This window comes from Heterodontus francisci, chromosome 38 (genome assembly GCF_036365525.1).
Source record: "Heterodontus francisci isolate sHetFra1 chromosome 38, sHetFra1.hap1, whole genome shotgun sequence".
NCBI lineage: Eukaryota > Metazoa > Chordata > Chondrichthyes > Heterodontiformes > Heterodontidae > Heterodontus > Heterodontus francisci.
In genome coordinates this window covers 34,283,216-34,302,167 of record NC_090408.1, presented here as the reverse complement: position 1 = coordinate 34,302,167, position 18,952 = coordinate 34,283,216, and the positions used below count along the sequence as shown (strand labels likewise).

The following is an 18,952-nucleotide window of genomic DNA, read 5'->3' as shown; positions in this document are numbered from 1 at the left end:
AAAATATTTGCAGGGTGGTGGGGAAAAGGCTGCAAAGTAGGACTAGGTGAGTTGCTCTTGCAGAGAGCCAGCACAAACATGATGGGCTGAATGGCCTTGTTCTGTGCTGCAGATGTTCTTTGATTCTATGATTCATCGAGGGCAATTAGGGATGGGCAATAACTGCTGGCCTTGCCAGCGATGCCCCCATCCCATAGATAAATAAAAAAGCACTTCTGGTTAGGTACAGCACAGGCTGGATGCAGAATAAAGTTCCCTCTACTCTGCCCCAACAATAGCATTCAGTGCAAACGTCAATTCTATAAGCACAGAAAATGGTCCTTCTCTGGGAGGGAGGAAAAGGAGTGAGCGAGCATTTGAAAAACATTTGGGACCAAACTCAGATTTTTGCACTTGTTTCATGTCAAATTCTATTTATTTTTCCAATGGAGAATCGGAATTCCAACTGTACAAGCGTTTTGAGAGTGATAGGGAACGAGTCTAACAGATACACTTAACAATTTGAGTTTCAGTGTTGTGAGCAACTCTACACTTTCTCCAGTTACTGCTGTCCTGTATAATCTCTCTCTCCATCCTTTCCCCTCTTCTTCGAAAACCACTGGACTCGTGCTGTGTTAGAAATCCACCAAACGCCCTATGGTACCTCATCCAAGTGTTTTATCTCCATATGCCAGCCTCGACGATGAGTGGCTGTCCAAGCTCAATCCTGTCCTCGGATGATGTCCTGCCATGTAAACTTACCAGTGGCAGGGGAGAGGGAGGTTACTGGGTGGTTATTAATACCAGAAATCCTGGCTCATATTTTTCCTCCCTAGCTCTGGGACTCTGAGGACAATTATAGCACCTACCTCCATGTCCCACTCAAACCCCTGCTATCCTGGTTAAGAACAGATAACTCACCACAAATTGGGATCTTCCTGTTCCAGATGGCTCAGTACTACACTGGTGTACCAGCTAGAAAAGCTCACATTTGGACGATCTCAATACTGGTAGTAGTTTTGCTGTGATTTATCTGCAGGTCACTGAATTTGCACCGTTTGGCACCTATCATCTGTCTAAAAGTGTGCCTAAAAGATTGGTCCAACCCTGAGCTGTTCAATGTGAGCCAGGTCTCAGCTACTGAGAAATCTGCTGCAAAACTGCTGGTCCAAACAGTGAAAATAGAACCACTCAATATTTTATACCAAAATATAAAATGATTTCAAGATAAGTTTGACAGGCTATCCCATGCTATTGAAAATCTGCAGGCTTGAAACTTGAAAGTTAAGGTGAAAAAAGATCTATATATCCACTGTCTGTTTCTCTAACATCCTCCAGCCCTGCATCCTTCCAAGGAATCTGTGTCCCTTAATTCTGGCACCTTGAGCATCCCCGATTTCCTCTGCCCTCCCATTGCTGGCCGTGCCTTTAGCTGTTTAAGCCCTGAGCTCTGGAATTCTCTTCCTATATGTTTCCATTTCCGTACCTCTTTCTCCTCCTTTAAGACAACAACAACTTCATTTAGAGCCAGACCGTTCAGGAGTGAAATTAGGAAACATTTCAATACGCAAAGGATGGTAAAAGTTTGGAACTCTCTTCTGCAAATGGCAGTTGATGTTTGATCAATTGTTAATTTTAAACCTGAGATTGATGGACTTTTGTTGACCAAAGCTATTGAGGGATATGGGCCACTACAGGTAAATGGAGTTAGGTTGCAGAGCAGCCATGATCGCATTGAATAGCAGAACAGGCTCAGGGACTAAATGGCCTCCTCCTGTTCCAATGTTCAGAATGAAGGGTTGACAATAAATGCCAATTTTGCCAGTGATTCTCACATCCCAAGAATGAACTTTTATTTAAAAGATAGTGGGAGGGGGAGTGTTCTGCGAAAAGAAAAGGGAGTAAATTTTTATCAAAGATACAATTTGCACCAACATAATTATGTATGCCGCACTTCTGCCCCATGTATCTCTTGCACTATTTTGAACAGCTATCCATAGTAGCCAGCTGCTATTAACCTCTTTGACACAAACAAAGCCCCATTAGCACTCATTAATCTGCACAGTAGCAACATCTGACTTTCTGGCCATGTTGCAAATGTTTCAGCCTTATCTTTCACACTGATGTACTAGGCTCCCCCATCATTGAGGATGGGGATATTTGTGGAGCCGCCTCCTCCTGTTAGTTGTTTAATTGTCCACCACCATTCATAACTGGATGTGGCAGGACTGCAGAACTTGGATCTGATCCGTTGGTTGTGGGATCACTTAGCTCTGTCTATTGCATGCTGCTTACACTGTTTGGCATGCAAGTAGTCCTGGGTTGTAGCTTCACCAGATTGATACCTCACTTTGAGGTAGGCCTGGTGCTGCTCCTGGAATGCCCTCCTGCACTCTTCATTGAACCAGGGTTGGTCTCCTGGCTTGATGGTAATGGTAGAGTGGGGGATATGCCGGGCCATGAGATCACAGATTGTGGTTGAGTACAATTCTGCTGCTGCTGATGGCCCACAGTGCCTCATGGATGCCCAGTTTTGCATTGCTAGATCTGTTCGAAATCTATCCCATTTATCACGGTGGTAGGGCCACACAACACGATGGAGGGTATCCTCAATGTGAAGACATCCTTTAGAATTGTACCCTTTTAATTTATGTTGACTCTCCTTGTGCTTCCTACCAAAATGTATCACTTCTCTGCATTAAATTTCATCTGCCATGCCCATTCCACCAGCCTGTCTATGTCCTCTTGAAGTTTGTCACTGTGCTCCTCACAGTTCGCATTACTTCCAAATTCTGTGTCATCTGCAAATTTTGAAATTGTGCCCTGTACACCCAGTTCTAGGTCCTTTAATATAGATCCAAAAATACAGTGGTCCTTGTACTCAGCCATGGGGAACCCCACTTCATACCTTCCTCCAGTCTGAAAAGCAACTCTCCTTTCTGGTCATTTAGCCAACTTTGTATCCTTGCTGCCATTGTTCCTTTTATTGCAGGGGCCTCGACTTTGCTGACAAGCTAATATGTGGTATTTGATCAAACGGCTTTGGAAGTCCATGTACACCACATCAACTGCATTACCCTCATCAACTCTCTCTATTACCTCATCAAAAAACTCAATCAAGTTAGTTAAACATGATTTGTCTTTAATAAATCCAAGTTGGCTTTCCTTAATTAATCCACCCTTGTCCAAGTGACTGTTAATTTTGTACTGGAATATAGTTTCTAAAAGCTTTTTCATCACTGGAGTTAAGCTGACTGGCCTGTAGTTGTTGGGTTCATCCTTACACCCTTTTTTGAACAAGGGTGTTAAATTTGCGATTCTCCAGTACTCTGGCACTGTCCCCTATCTAAGGAGGATTGGAAGATTATGGCCAGTACCTCAACAATTTCTTTCCTTGATTCGCTCAGCATTCTTGGATGCATCCCATCTGGTCCTGGTGACTTACTAACTTTAAGTACAGCCAGCTTTTCTATACCTCCACTTCATCAATTTTTAGCCCACCTAGTATCTCAATTACCTCCTCTTTCACTAAGGTTTTGCCAGCATCTTCTTCCTTGGTAAAGTACTCATTTAATACCTCAGCCATGCACTCTGCCTCCATGCATAGATCCTCTTTTTGGTCCCTAATCGGCCCCAAACCTCTTGTCATTGCCCTTTTACTATTTATATGTCTACAGAAGACTTTTGGATTCCTCTTTATGCTAGTTGTCAGTCTCTTCTCATACTCTCTCTTTGCCTCCCTCATTTCTTTTTTCACTGCCCATCTGAACTTCCTATAGTCAGCCTGGTTCTCACTTGCATTATCAACCTGACATCTGTCATACGCCCCCTTTTTCTGCTTCATCTTACTCTCTACCTCTTTTGTCATCCAGGGAGCTCTGGCTTTTGTTGCCCTACCTTGCCCTCTTGTGGGAATGTACCTCGACTGTACCCAAACCATCTCCTCTTTAAAGGCAGCCAATTGTTCCTTTACAGTTTTGCCTGCCAATTTGTTCATTCCAATTTACCCGGACAGGTCTGTTCTCAACCCACTGAAATTGGCCGTCCTCCAATTAAATGCCTTTAACTCGAGATTTCTCCTTGCCTTTCTTCTATAGCTAATCTAAACCTTATGATAATCTGCTCACTGTCCCCTAAATGTTCCCCTACTTGATACTTGATCCACTTGACCCACCCATTTCCCAGAACACAGTGGTGCAGTGGTTAGCACCGCAGCCTCACAGCTCCAGCGACCCACTGCTCCAGCGACCTGGGTTCAATTCTGAGTACTGCCTGTGTGGAGTTTGCAAGTTCTCTCTGTGTCTGCGTGGGTTTCCTCTGGGTGCTCCGGTTTCCTCCCACATGCCAAAGACTTGCAGGTTGATAGGTTAATTGGCCATTATAAATTGCCCCTAGTATAGGTAGGTGGTAGGGAAATATAGGGACAGGTGGGGATGTGGTAGGAATATGGAATTAGTGTCGGATTAGTATAAATGGGTGTATTGATGGTCGGCACAGACTCGGTGGGCTGAAGGGCCTGTTTCAGTGCTGTATCTCAAAAAAAAATAAATAAATAAAAATAGAAGCAGCAATTGGGTCAGAAATGTACTGGGCAAGAAAATTCTCCTGAACATACTTCAGAAACTCTTCTCCCGCTCTGTTTCTGTACACTATTGCCATCCCAGTTTATATTAGGATAATTAAAGTCCTCCATTATCACTTCTCTATAATTCATGCACTTCTGTGCAATTTCCCTGCAAATTTGCTCCTCTATATCTTTCCCACTTGTTGGTGGCCTGTGGATACATCTAGTAATGCAATGGCACCTCTGTTGTTTCTTAAATTTAACCAAACTTTGACCTTGACCACTCCAGGACATCCCCTTTCTCCAACATTGTAATAATCTCCTTAATCAATACTGCTGCCCCTCCTCCTATCTTTCCTTAATACCTTGTATCCAGGGATATTTAGACCTATTCCAGCCCCTATTCGAGCCAGGTCTCCATTATCGCCACATCATCATATTCCATGTGGTTATTTGTGCCTGCAGCTCACAAACCTTGTTTACCATGCTCTGTGCATTTATGTACATGCACTGCATACCTGAATTTGGTCTTACGAACATACATACATACGAACGTACAAATTAGGAGCAGGAGTCGGCCCCTCGAGCCTGCTCCACCATTCAATAAGTTCATGGCTGAACTGATTTCTCCACACTACCACCTACCCCTGATAACCTTTCACCCCCTTGCTTATCAAGAATCTATCTACCTCTGCCTTAAACATATTCAAAGACCCTGTTCCCACCACCTTTTGAGGAAGAGAGTTCCAAAGACTTTTACAGTGTTTCCTTTTAGTTTGACCCCACCTACTACCTTACCAGTTATTTACATGCTGTACAGAAGAAAACTTCGCCCTAAATCTACTGTGTAAACATCTCTTTCGAGCCCACAATCTCTAATAACAGCTGGACTTGTGAAAGAAATGTAATTTGCTTTTCCTCCGCCCATTTTTTCCCTCTCTGCCCAGTATCAAACCACAGAATCTTGCTGGTGGCCTGGACTGTGGCAAATCTTTCCTCTCCCTCGCCCCGGATGCTGAGGCAAATAGTAGTGTTTCAGCCGCGACTACCTTATTCAGGGTTGAAACTGACAAAGCAACAGTCACTACTCTTTAAAAAAAAAACTCACTGTTAATGTGGACCAATTGGAGATGCTTCTGAGAGATGTGACAAGGCTAGTGCATATAAATGCACGCCTGTCTTCATTTTTGAAACTACTAGTGGAGCTGCATTTTGCTTTTCATAAAAACTCCTTGATTGCTAATTTTACATTTCAACAAGGAACGAGGCAATGATTTAGTTTAGCTTGGACCTGCCATGAAAATGTCAATTATGTGAAGGAAAAATCTGGAGTGAATTAAGAAAAGTTCAGTTTGTGTGGTGCAATGTTTTAGGTTTTTTTTTAAAAAAAACCCTTGAGTATAATAACTAGCATGTAATTAGGCAGCCCTCACTATTTAAGGCTTTCTTCAACCCCATCTATGGGTAACTAAAGGGCGGTATCTTCTGACTCAATACTCGGACCAAGAATTTTTTCAGCGATCATTTTGCCGTCGTATTTGGGTTGATTACCTCCGAAATCTTCTGGGAGGATGTCGGCATCAATCTCCTTGAAGAAGGCTTCAAGTTCCTCACCATGGACATAAACCTGTGAAGAAGCAGTTAATGTTTATTCCATTTCATAAATAATCTAATTGGGAAAAAGTGACAGCAAATAAAATCACCAAATTACCTTTAAAGGATTAAATTAAATGAATAAACTATTGTACATTAAATTTATTTATGTGACACACATGTTTCATTGATAATACATTAAACGTATCTGTTTTTCTTATCTTCTTACCCCTATAAGTGGCACTGTGAAAATTCTTTTCAATGTTTAAGTTGTGTGATGCACAATTGTGGCTATTTTAGAGTATATGGCTCTGAAGTTGTAAAGTCTGGCCATCAGCTTCCCATAAATCACTCAAATGCATTCTGAAATTTTTCCATCTGCCATTTTTCTTCACAGTAACTGAAATTTCTAATAACCAATATAAATGACTAAAATTTAAAAGAACATATTTCACAACTGATTAAATTTACCCATTTAATTTTCTTTTGTGCATTTTAATGTTTACATTAAAGTTTTTGTTTGAAAGCCTCAGTCTCTCTGCTAAACTTGGCATGGATTTGCTATGTCTGCCTAGAGCTGTAGCCCATCCACCTTCCCAACAAATATCTCAATCCCTTTTTTCTCCCCAGAATTCTTGAGCCCATTTATATTGCTACTTCAATAGCCTTCCTTGGTAATTTATTCTCCAAGTCGAGCTTCGATCTCCTGAGACAGGAAAGAGCTGCAGACCTTCAGAACAGTAATTTATTGCAATACCTAGAGGAATTTTTGCATAATGGAGCAATTCTTAATAGAACTTGAAAGAGGAGAACAGGTTGGAAAAATGCTCAAAAGTACATTCAATGCCTTGGTTCTGCACTTACCCTCTCCAGAAGTTTGTTCTTCAAGAAAGGCTTGACCATGTTGTAGGTAGTGGTGAAATACCAAGGTTGATGGATGAAGTAGACAGCTTTAAACCGAGCAGGGAAGGAGTCCTAAAAATTCAAAAAGTGGAACAGACATGAAACTATTGAAGTTTTTTCAATGTTTCTTTGCTCGCTGTGTGTATGTGTATGTCTCAAAATAAGGCTACCAGATAGTGCAAGAAAACAATAATACAATATCCCATTGCTTGGAGCCCAGTGTCAGGGACATCATTTAATGAAAAAGCAAAATTGAACCATCTGCTTTGACCTACTTTTGTGAATAGGTCCTTTGAAGTCTTTTCACCCCTGGTGATTTGGGTCAAAGCCCAGTGCATTTTTAAGCATGTAAAATGGGGGTATGATTACAGCACAAAAGTTTGAATTGTCTCCCCACCGAGTTTCTAATCTTGGCTGAGCTGCTTTAGGGAGGCACTACCTGGAGGTCTGGTACTCCCCAAGGAGGAGGAGAAGGAGGAAGGAAAAATCATAGGCTTTGTCTGCAAGGTCCTCCTAGTGACCAGTTTGTGGAAAGAAACCCCTCAGCTGGAGGGGAACATTGCAGACCAGGGGAAGTGAAGAGAAAATACGTGGGCCCATAGAGCATTGAGGATAGGGAGGGAGAATAGTTGGAAATGTAATTGCGAACTCCACCCAAATAGGCTCAAAATAATGGAATTTTTCATTTCTGGAAGAGACAATGAAAAGACAGTGAAAGCACATGCTTTTCATTGAATTGCCCCACACACATTGGAACATAGAAACAGGAGTAGGCCATTTAGCCCCTCGAGCCTGTTCTGCTATTTTGCACATATCTAAAGGATGAATCCCTCTGTTTGATGCCTTTCTACACTCACCTGAAGCATGTCTACCATTTTCTTGAGCTCTGAGGGTTTGATGCCAGAAGCTTGTTGCATTGTGAATCCCTTAAAGTTTTCAATGATGCAAAATCCATTAATCTGCGTCTCCTCATTCTCTAGAAGTTTCTCCAGGATCACACAGTAAGCACGAAGGATCTAACAAGGAGGAGAACCATTCTAAATCACACACAATCATCTTCTGAGTCAGATCTTTGAAAGAAACATTCTTTTAGCCGAATTCAGCTGGGGTTTACAGCAATATTGTTTCAATTGCCAGGAGTGCTAGTGAGAGGAACAATCGACCAAGATTCCTGCTCCTGATTATTATATATTAGGTGGGGCCCTCAGAAAGGATCAGCTGTGGTGTCCTCTCATGGTAAAATAGCCAACTGGCAAGAGTTGTTTAGGTCCTATCTTTGATCGCTTCTCTTTGCTGAGTTATGTGATTTCAACTGGGGCTATATAGAGATACAACAATTGGCCTCAGATTCTCCAATTAGGGAGGGGGAGAAAGCAGTCAGGGTTGCTACTCCTGCTATAAGCCTGCTGGAAAATGTGTGTGAATAATGGGGGAATGACAGGATGGGTGATGTCCTCCACAGTCAAATAGTCTTCTGGCACTCACTGCCTAGGTTTGCACATGAAGAATAGCAACCAGGCAAGGTAGTGGAGGGCAACTGGATCAGAATCTTATTCCAACAAGTCAGTGGCCATGAGAATCTGCAGGCCATTGATTCCAACATCTAGATTGGGATTGTGCCCACCAGGAATATCTGCTGCTGACCCTGGAAGACTTTCTCGCATCAAATTTCACGTGCATCTAGGGCACCCACCATCTAATCCAAGACAAACCATGTGGCGTAGCTGCCCAGACTGGGACGGGGCACTGGGTTTCCCTTCCTCTCACAAACAAGTCATAGGTTTCCCTCCTGACAACTTTACAAAGGAGGCTGCTTTTAAAATGGAGAAGAAATTGTGTCCAAAACGTTTGGGGTTCAGCCATGATCTGAACCTGAATCTCCAAATGGTCCCCAAATTCACTTGTGAGCCGAGCCCCAGGAAACCTCCAGAGCACCGAAATGCTGATGTTTGGAGCTACTACCCAAACCTGTTCTCCCTTATGATGATGGTTATGTTTGAGGCAGGTGAGAGTCTCTTTCCCACAATGGGGCATCATGCAAATATCATGATCAGGCTGAGGTCCAGTGGAGTGTCATTTTCAACTGATCTTTGGAGCATAAAGCTGGCATTTCAGGTCGGGTGCCCATTATAGAAACTGTCCGATTTTAATCAGCCAGTGATATCAAAGGAAAGGAAAATCAGGTGGTTTCCATAATGGCCGCTAGATAGACAAGTTGTAAATCATCCCTCCGTGTGTCTGTAGATTTTCCAATCCAACTCTTCAAGAGAGGAGAAGGAAGAACAAAGAGAGAAAAACAATCAAACAAGAGTTTGGAAACACATATTCTCTTCAGTTTTTTGATATAGACAAGTTCTATTACCTCATCAAAAGTAATTTCCTCATAATCCCAGTTCTCAATGTTAAAGAGCAATACGGCACGGCCATACTTGTCTCGATTTTGGAGAATGCCAGGGTAACCCGCCTCGATGGTGCTGCGTACGGCCTCAGGTGTCAGGTTCTCAAAGAGCTCAGGGTATTGCTCACGGAAGCGCACGTAACCTATCAGAGAGAACAAATTGGAATAAATCTACCTCATGGGGTGAGGGGAAGAAGTTTGACACCGTAATATTCAGTATTGGTTTGTTAGCCAAATGCGGTAGAGCTCATATCCTAGTTAGATATGAGGGCTTTTGTTGTGATGTCTGTACAATTCTCATTTTTTTTGTATCTTCCTCTTATAAGACAGTCACTAATAAACCCAGTAAGGAATTCAGAAGAAACTTCTTTACTCAGAGAGTGGTGACAATGTGGAACTTGCTACGAGGTAGAATGGTTGCTACCGGTAGCACAGGTGCATGTAAGGGGAAGCTAGATACGTGCATGAGCGAGAAAGGAGTAGAAGGTTTTACTGATAGGATGAGATGAAGTCGGGTGAGAGGAGGCTTGTGTGGAGCATAAACACTGGCATAGACCAGTTGGGTGGAATGGTCTGTTTTTAATGCTGCAAATTCTATGTAATTCTATGGCTAGGGAACTGAAACAGTAAGTTCTTGTTGCCGGAAAGCAGTCATGTATAAGTAGAATTAAGCTCACTTTCACAACCATTCTCCAAATCATAGACTACTGGTGAGTAATGTCATGGGAGATCATCAAGTATTAATTATTTAGTCTCCCATTTATTTGAAGTTTTTTGCATGTTGTTTTTTGTTTGTCAGCATTTTCTCCTCTTCCTAATCTCAATTGTTTTTCTCCTGCTTTGCTCGATGGCTGGACAATGTCCGCCTGTGTCTCATGTTCAGTGAGATGAATTTTCACATTGAGAGGCCACTAATTAACAGAGAAAAGCTCTACTTTCCCATGTCAAAACTCTGGGCCCTGTCAGGAGTAATTACTGTATAGAAGACACAGGAGACATGTCTCCTGTTTAATGAGCATCTTCTGAGCCTCCAGCGGCTGAATTCTTTCTCACTTGCTGATTAGGTTTCAATGAAGGGTCAAGACTTGAGCTCGGACATTCCACAGAAACCAAAGCTATTGTTGGTTGTGGCCCAATCTCCAGTATGCGATAAGTTATCCAGGGTGAAGGGGAAGAATGGACAATTAGTCTTGTGTCCTTGGGCCGTGGAGATAAAAAAGATAAGTTCCTCCTCCTGATTGGTGTGTAGTGGATCCACCTGGGAGGTCCTTATGTGAAATAGAATCCAGATTTGGCTATGATGCCATTCAAAATCAAGCAGCCTTTCAACACTCACTGACAAGACTCACACATGAAGAACCACTTGAGCAAACCATACCCAGCAGAAAAACCAGGGAGGAAATCTGAATAAACAATTGGCAAAGTGTCAAATGTCTGCCAATCCTTCCCTTGCATGGATTGCCTTCTCAGTGCCAGGGATATACTGAGATCTTTAGAAAGTACTTAAGGAGATCAATCAATGACATCTACACAGTCTTTGCCACAATACCATTTCAGCGATCAATTGATGCTAAATCTGCCTTTCATTGGTTGAGCAGCTGAAGTGAGACTGGACACTTCACCAACTGGGAATAGCTTGAAAGTGATGTTCAATCACAGAAATAACAAGTTGATCCTCAGTTCATGGTGCAGTGGAAAGCAACCAGTGAAGATAAAGCAATTCTCGTCAGATTGAGTACTATTTCAGAAAATTGGTCGCTGTAAAATCCAATCAGGTGAATCTCTGGAAAGTTCGGGAAGTATTTCTAAAATGTGTCAATGAGGTGGGTCCTGACATGTTCATTTTCTCTTAATCAACCCAGGTTCACCACTTACCTTTGAGAAGATCGTAAGCCCTTTTCACATCAAACTTTCTTGCTCTAATGAAACGCAGGAAGAAGGAATCATCTTTGTCTTTTGTTTTCTCAAGCACAGTCTTGCAGCTCTCCTCTCCAGTGTCAGCAGTGTCAAGAACAAGTTTTTGAAGCTCTTTCACACACGTCACTCGTTTCTCCTCTGTCTCATTCAATTCGTCCTTAGCCTTAGGAAAAAAAAAGAAAATCTACCGTCCTTAATTCAGTAAGTAACCAGTATCTATTGGACCGTATCCCAGATTAGGAAAAAGTGAGCTTTCTTGTGCCTACACCAAATGGGAATTCCTGATCTCAAATGTCTAGAGTGTAACATTGGCCTTTGCTCAAAGAGGAAAAGATTACGTGGATGATGAGTCAGTCTGAGCCTTTCTTGTGCACTTCCTAAATGCTGTTCAGAACAATGTTGAATTATGCCTTCAAACAGACCATTTGCCCACTGACCTGGTTAGGAATGATTTAAGACTCTTAAAAGATGGGAGAATGTAATTACAAAATGGAAGAGGTAAAATGACATTTTGAAGTCCAGTTAAGCAGTTAAGCAATCTTTAAAAAATCAGCAATGTTTTTCCTCCTTCACATTATTAACAAAGCGCTAGTACAAGACAGGAGCGGTCCCAGAAATCGGCATTCAAAGCAATACTGGGTTGGATTCAAAGTGTTTGTTATGTCGGGATTCAGGACTTGCCAGAACTGTGCTGATGGTGTGGGTCTGAGGATGAACATGAAATACTTGCGTCTAAACACTCCTGCACTGACTGTTTGTAGCTTATCCACCACCCGATCTCGTGTTCAGAACAAAATGGATTACACGGCTGTGCTGTGGCATACTCAAATATCTGCTCAGGGTACTTGGCTAAACATGACTGAAGGGAAGATCATGATTAAGATGAAGTTACTGGTTGAACTTTGAACCTTTCATCATGTCAAACAGCACTCAGATAGCCCGCTCCATGACTCTTAAACAAAACAGATGGTAAATGAGGCTCTAATCCTGGCTACACTGGTCCTGCCTCTCACGTGTTCTGACATAATGGAGTGTACTGACCCCATTTCAAAGGATAATAAAGATAGTCCTTTCAAAGGACAATTATCTGTGTAGATTTGACGGCAAGCTGCTTGCTCATTGCATTCTGCTTGGTAGGTGTGAGATAAACTTTTTAGATTTCTGCTTTGAAGGCCTTGGTGCCTTTGAAGTAGAGGTTGGGACTATGGGGTAGGTTGCAAGTGCCTCTAGAGCACCAGATAGATAGTTGCAAATCTCCCCCTAAAATGCTATAAAATATAGATCTGTATATGCTATCAGCCAACCAGGGATCAAGCACAACCCTTGCCAGACTGTGAGAGCAGCCAGAGATTATATTCTGGTGCACTGAATGACAAGGAATTCAAGATGAGACCAGTTTAGCTCTTGAGAGAATTACGTTGAACTGGCACATTTGAGTCACTGTAGCCTAGAGTTCATTCTGCTCGCTTCCCAACAATACAGCCACAAGATTAAATCTCCAGACCACCTCACTTCCAGGTGACAGCAAAACTGAGCCTGCCCATCTAAAGGGGTTACAGATAGATCCATCCCAGTCTCGCTTCCGAAGGAACTTGAATGAAGTTTAAAGACCTTTTAGGAAAAGCGAGGAAAATTGGGAATTTCAAGTAAGTGAAACAAGCTCCAAGCTGGATGGTGAGAGGCCTGTCTGACCATGGGGATTGCTTGTCTGCTGATAAAATAGAACACATCTGGAACTTAAAGCTTGACTAAATTTCACCGAAGTTCAGTCAGCGATAATATTTTCCAAATGTTTAAAAATGAACCAGTGAGGATTTGTTATTGCAAAGGAGCCTGGAAGAGTTCAGGGGCTCTTTGGGCTGGATTTTTTAGGGTCTCCGGCGCCGGGAACGGTTCCGGGGGAGTTGGGGGCGGGGGGATGAAGATCACAACGAATGAGGCCGGCCACCAGCCCTGACGCCGGCAGGCCCTGTCCCGATCTCAGCAGTGGTGGCGAGGCAACGTGGCAGCCCCGCCCCCTGCCGCTTGGCAACGCGACCCGCATTACAATATGCAGATGGACACTTACCATTCATTAACCTGCCGGCCACAGCGATTCTGACAGCAGGTTGAGATCTTCATTCCGGCAGCTGGCGATGCTGCTCCTTTGAATCCCCATTCGGGAAAACGAGGCGTGACACCTGTGGGGAGGGGGGGGTCGGAGGTTATTTTCTCAGTGTGGCCGGGAGGGGGGGTGGTGGTGGTGGTGTTGATGGAAAGGGTCGAGGGTTACAGTTCAGGAACTTTGGGGGGAGGAAGGTCGTCAAGGTAAGTATTTTGGGGGGGGTGGGGGCTGGACGGGCTATCAATTTAATGTAAGGCTATTGGGGGGGGTGTGAGAGGGGTATGGAAAAAAAATTTCAGTTACTTTCATTAATGTGAAATGTAATGTTCCTTTAAAAATTTAAATGGTCATTTAGGGCTCTAAGCCCTTTAAAAATGGCGCCGCACCTGCAAATTGGTGCCAGACACCGTTGCTGGGGACAGCTCGCCCACCCCCTCCATGTCATTCGGGGGGGGTGGGGGGGCAGCCATGCTAATGAGCCGCCCCGTGCCATCTAGGCAGCGGGCTTTCAAAATGCAACCCTTTGTGTGTGCACGTATGTATATTTGTGCAGTGCTGTGTTTGTGTATATGCTGTGTTTGTGTATATGTACATATTTGTATGCCTGGGTGTATATGTTGTGTCTGTGTGCATGTTAATATCATTCCATCATTCCATCTTCGCTGCCTCCGGAGAATACTTGGCATCAGGTGGCAGGACCGTATCTCCAACACAGAAGTCCTCAAGGCGGCCAACATCCCCAGCTTATACACACTACTGAGTCAGCGGCGCTTGAGATAGCTTGGCCATGTGAGTCGCATGGAAGATGGCAGGATCCCCAAAGATACATTGTACAGTGAGCTCGCCACGGGTATCAGACCCACCGGCCGTCCATGTCTCCGCTTCAAAGACGTCTGCAAACGCGACATGAAGTCCTGTGACATTGTTCACAAGTCATGGGAGTCAGTTGCCAGCGTTCGCCAGAGCTGGCGGGCAGCCATAAAGGCGGGGCTAAAGTGTGGCGAGTCGAAGAGACTTAGCAGTTGGCAGGAAAAAAGACAAAAGCGCAAGAGGAGAGCCAACTGTGTAACAGCCCCGACAAACAAATTTTTCTGCAGCACCTGTGGAAGAGTCTGTCACTCTAGAATTGGCCTTTATAGCCACTCCAGGCTGTGTGCTCCACACACCACTGACCACCTCCAGGCGCTTACCCATTGTCTCTCGAGATAAGGAGGCCAAAGAGAGACATATTTGTATGCCTGGGTGTATATGTTGTGTCTGTGTGCATGTCAATATCTGTGTGTGTTCTGTTCCAGCCAGTACAGGTTGCCAATTTATGCAGTTTGTGGTAACCCTCATTTTTTTCTGGGCCGTTGAAATTCATCAGCTGTTTTTCTCAAGTCCATGAAAGGTGCCTTTAGGCTGGCCTTCAAAGACTTAAGTAGATCCCGTGGCAGGGTGCACTTTATTTCATTTGCCTTCAGAGGGAATCGAAAGAAAGGCCACAACATCATTAAAGTAGAGAAGCAGGTCAGATGTTGTGGGCTGAGAATGCTTTGTAAAATGTGCAGAACATTCCAAAAGGCAGCACAATAATAGCTGCCTTTGGATTTTGTTGCAAGGCACTGATATACCCCGAGGGCTTTGACATAGTAAACTACACGAGGGCACCTCGAATATTGTATGTTTTCTCAAGCCTGATTTCATCTTTGCAATCACTTTGCTATCCTTTAATAACACTGTGGTACTCTACATTTAATGTTGTGCTGCTTGTTAGATGGGGAGTTTATAATCTTGTTGCTCTTGCAGCTCTAGCTGATAAGTCAAGAGGTAACATTGAGAATATTGTGGCTATTGTCTCCGACCTTCACCACAAATTCCTTTCCCTATCAATCCGATTCTATCCCCCTCTCTGGCCACTGTCTTAGACTGAACCAATGTTCACAACCTCACCGTTCTATTTGACCCTAAGCTGAGCTTCGGAACCCATATCCTCCCCATCACCAAGATCTCCTATTTCCACCTCCATAATATTGCCCGTCTCCACCCCTGCCTCAGCTCATCCCCTGCTGAAACCCTCATCCATTCTTTTGTTTTCGATGATTCCAATGCTCTCCTAGCTGAACTCTCATCTTCAACACTCCATATACATAGGGAAAAATTTTACAGATGTTCCCCCCCCCCACCCTCCCACGACGTCAGGGGTCGTGGCATGGGGGCTCGGAAAATACCTCCGAGAGAGGCCCGCTCAGACCTCATCGCTGCGAAGACCCAGCCCCATATTACCGACAGCAGCGGGGCCTTGTGGTGACCTCCCCGCCGCTTGGTGGCGGAATCACAATTTACAGAATTTACAAACGGAGATCCGAGGCATAACACTGGTTGGGAGGGGGGAGCAGGTATGTTTTCAGGGTGGGGGTGGGGGGGGCAGCGGGGAAAGCTATTGCGATTGGTGGATGATGGGAAGGGGTTGAAGTTAAAAGGTTATAAACTTTGGGGCGGAAGGTCAGGATCTCAAGGTAAGTTTTTTGAGGGGGGAGAGGGCAATTAATAAATTGTTTAGTCATTGCGGGGTGGGAGAGGGGATTGAACCTTTTATAAAAATGTTCACTTTAATTTTTAGAGGTCCTGTAACTTTAAAAGTTTTAATTAAACTGAAGGGCTGGAAGGCCTTTAAAAATGGTGCCAGCGCATGCATGGTGGCACCAAATGCCGCTGGGGGTGGGTGGTCTGCCCCGGCCATGTAAATGTGCCACTGTGCTAAATATCGCAGTGGCTCCGCGGTATAAATCTCACACATGCGCCCCGCTGTTTTTGAAGCTTGGCGCCGAGAGGGCAAGCTGAATAAATTCAGCCCTTAAGCTCATCCACAATTCTGTTGCCCATATCCTAACTCGCACAATGTCCCATTCCACCAACTCGCCCACCACTACCCCCCCTCCCCCACCCCCCGCATGCTTGCTGACCTACATTGGCTCCAGATCCACCAATGCCTCAATTTTAAAATTCTCATCTTCGTTTTCAAATCCCTCGCTGTCCGTGCCTCGCCCTATCTCTGGAGCCTCCTCCAGATTGCAATCCTCCAAAATCTCGGCACTCCTCCAATTCTGGCCTCCTACGCACACCCCACTTCCTTCAGCCCACATTGGCCTTCAGTTGTCGAGTTAAATCTGGGCATGCATGTTTGTGAGTATGTGTGAACGCAGAGAGATATCTCATTCTTCACTGATAATCTGGAGAACTTTGTGCACTGGCCTCCCTTATCGGGATCATTCCTTGTTGTGACCTGCTTGAATGTTAAGCCTCTGAAAGTTAGGAAGATGCCCTCACTGACCTTCTGCTGTGTGTGAGGGGGCAGTGTCTCACATTTGCCAAACACAGGCCCGTGATCCTTTGTGGTAAGGTGCTCAAGTTTGTTACGGAGAGCCTGCTCCTCCTCAGAAACCATCCGGAAAGTTCCTGTCTGCTGAAGAATGGAATACACTTATTACGACACTTTAATAGTAAAATTATAAGATGCTAAAAGAAAGTCACCAAATACATATTCAGTGGTTAATGATTGGATGGCGGTGAGGGCCAGATGGCTCTGATGCACATGTTAACATAAAGAGGATACACAGCTCTGACTCTTTGTAAAATTTAATTTTCTCACCAATTTTCTCTTCTTCCCGTCCCTTCACCACCCAATCTGAGGACATGTTGACTCTTTGTTGGGTTATAGTTCTACTGTCTCCAGGCACTAATCAATATTCTTGCATGATCTTAGACAGTGAGTGTCTGCAAACTTTCAACTGTGGGCAAGAGAGCATCACAGCTGAGTCCGAGTCTGTCCTCAGCAACATTGACACCTCCACACTATCACTGGGACTCCCTCCCTGCAGCCCAGGGACACTGAAGTCAATTGTGGTGCCTCTACTCCAGAGTAGCAATCAACGTTTGGACCTTCCTAGTCTCTTTAGTCCAACCTCTCACTGCCAAAACCAGTTGAACCACTGAGACAGCCAACTGTGGTACTTCATATGAAATGTAACTTTTGATTCTAACCCAAACTGTCTTACGATGTTAACAGATCAGGAACTGTGTGGGAACCTCTGACTGAGTCCTAAACTGGATGGGGATTGGCTAGGGTTTCATTTGTTATAGATCGATGTGTCTGCATCAGTACAGATTCTCGATACACTATACCCTGGACATTGAGATATTTTTTAATTGAGGAGAGCGGATGATCCCAAATAGAGAGGCAGTTACAGTGCTGCCATAAACATCCACAGTGAAATTCAAATGGTTCATATCAGAGGTGATGGCGTCTGGGACATTTTTATGGGGAGGAGCATTCTCTCTTTCCCTTCTGTAGAGCTCTCCTATACCAATCACAATCCCTGCTGAAGGGTTGTGTGGAGACTGGGAGAGGTTTGAAACTGCTGCTTGAGTTAGAATCATACAGCACAGAAGGAGGCCTTTTGACCCATTGTACCTGGAACATAATCACTGTGAATGTACCCACTAAGAGACCCATAAGAGTGGCTTGTCTCTCTCTTTATGAACATAGGAAGTGGGCCATTGAGCCCCTTGAGCCTGTCCCACCATTCAATGAGATCATGGCTGATCCACGACCTAACTCCATGTACCTGCCTTTGGCCCATATCCCTTAATATCTTTGCTTAACAAAAATCTATCTCAGATTTAAAATTAACAACTGTTCTAGCTTCAACTGCTGTTTGTAGGAGAGAGTTCCAAACCTCTACCACCCTTTGCATGAAGAAGTGCTTCCTAACATCTCTCCTGAACGGTCTGGTCCTAATTTTTAGACTATCCCCCCTAGTTTTAGAATCTCCAACCAGTGGAAATAGTTTATCTTTATCTAGCCTGTCTTTTCCTGTTAATATCCTGAAGACTTCGATCAGATCACCCCTTAACCTTCTAAATTCTAGCGAAAACAGGCCTAATTTGTGTAATCTCTCCTCGTAACTTAACCCCTGTCGTCCGGGTATCTTTCTTCACTACTCCCTCTCTTGCTGATCTACAATGATAAAATGATACAGTTGAGATCACCGTGTCAACTGGTGGGAGATCACAGATGCAAATCCCCTGTCTCCACACTACATCACATTGCCTATTGATATGAGAAATGAAAACAAAATAAAATTGATTTCTTTAAATACTTACAATCTCGGCCATTTTATCTATGTAGTTCTGTCTTTGTTTTAAACCCTGGAACAGAAAACAAAATAGGATTAGACAGTCATAGGAGCATAAGAACAGGAGTAGGCCATTCAGCCCCTCAAGCCTGTTCAGCCATGTATTCTAACTCTATCCACCCACCTTGCTTCCATATTCCCATAATACAGTTGCAAGAATCTATCGATTTCAGTGGACAATGAAGAAAAGGCAACAATGATTTGCATATAATCACACCTTTAACATAGAAAAGCACTTCACGAGGTGTAAGAGTCTTAAAAGAGGCAGCAGAGGTGAAAAGTTGGATGGCTTTGGAGAAGGAATTCCAGAGAGTGGC

General features: G+C 43.9%; 1 protein-coding gene across 1 annotated transcript; it reads right to left on the bottom strand.

Moving 5' to 3' along the window:
- Window positions 1–6,011: 6,011 nt before the first annotated feature.
- On the bottom strand, window positions 6,012–18,615 carry LOC137352344 (retinaldehyde-binding protein 1-like). Its single transcript, XM_068017639.1, has 7 exons — window positions 18,604–18,615; window positions 16,772–16,900; window positions 11,313–11,517; window positions 9,402–9,580; window positions 7,897–8,055; window positions 7,001–7,111; window positions 6,012–6,170 (listed from the first exon to the last, which is right to left on the bottom strand). Exons 1-7 carry the CDS (start codon window positions 18,613–18,615, stop codon window positions 6,012–6,014), a joined length of 954 nt encoding a protein of 317 aa, XP_067873740.1.
- Between the last annotated feature and the right edge of the window lie 337 nt (window positions 18,616–18,952).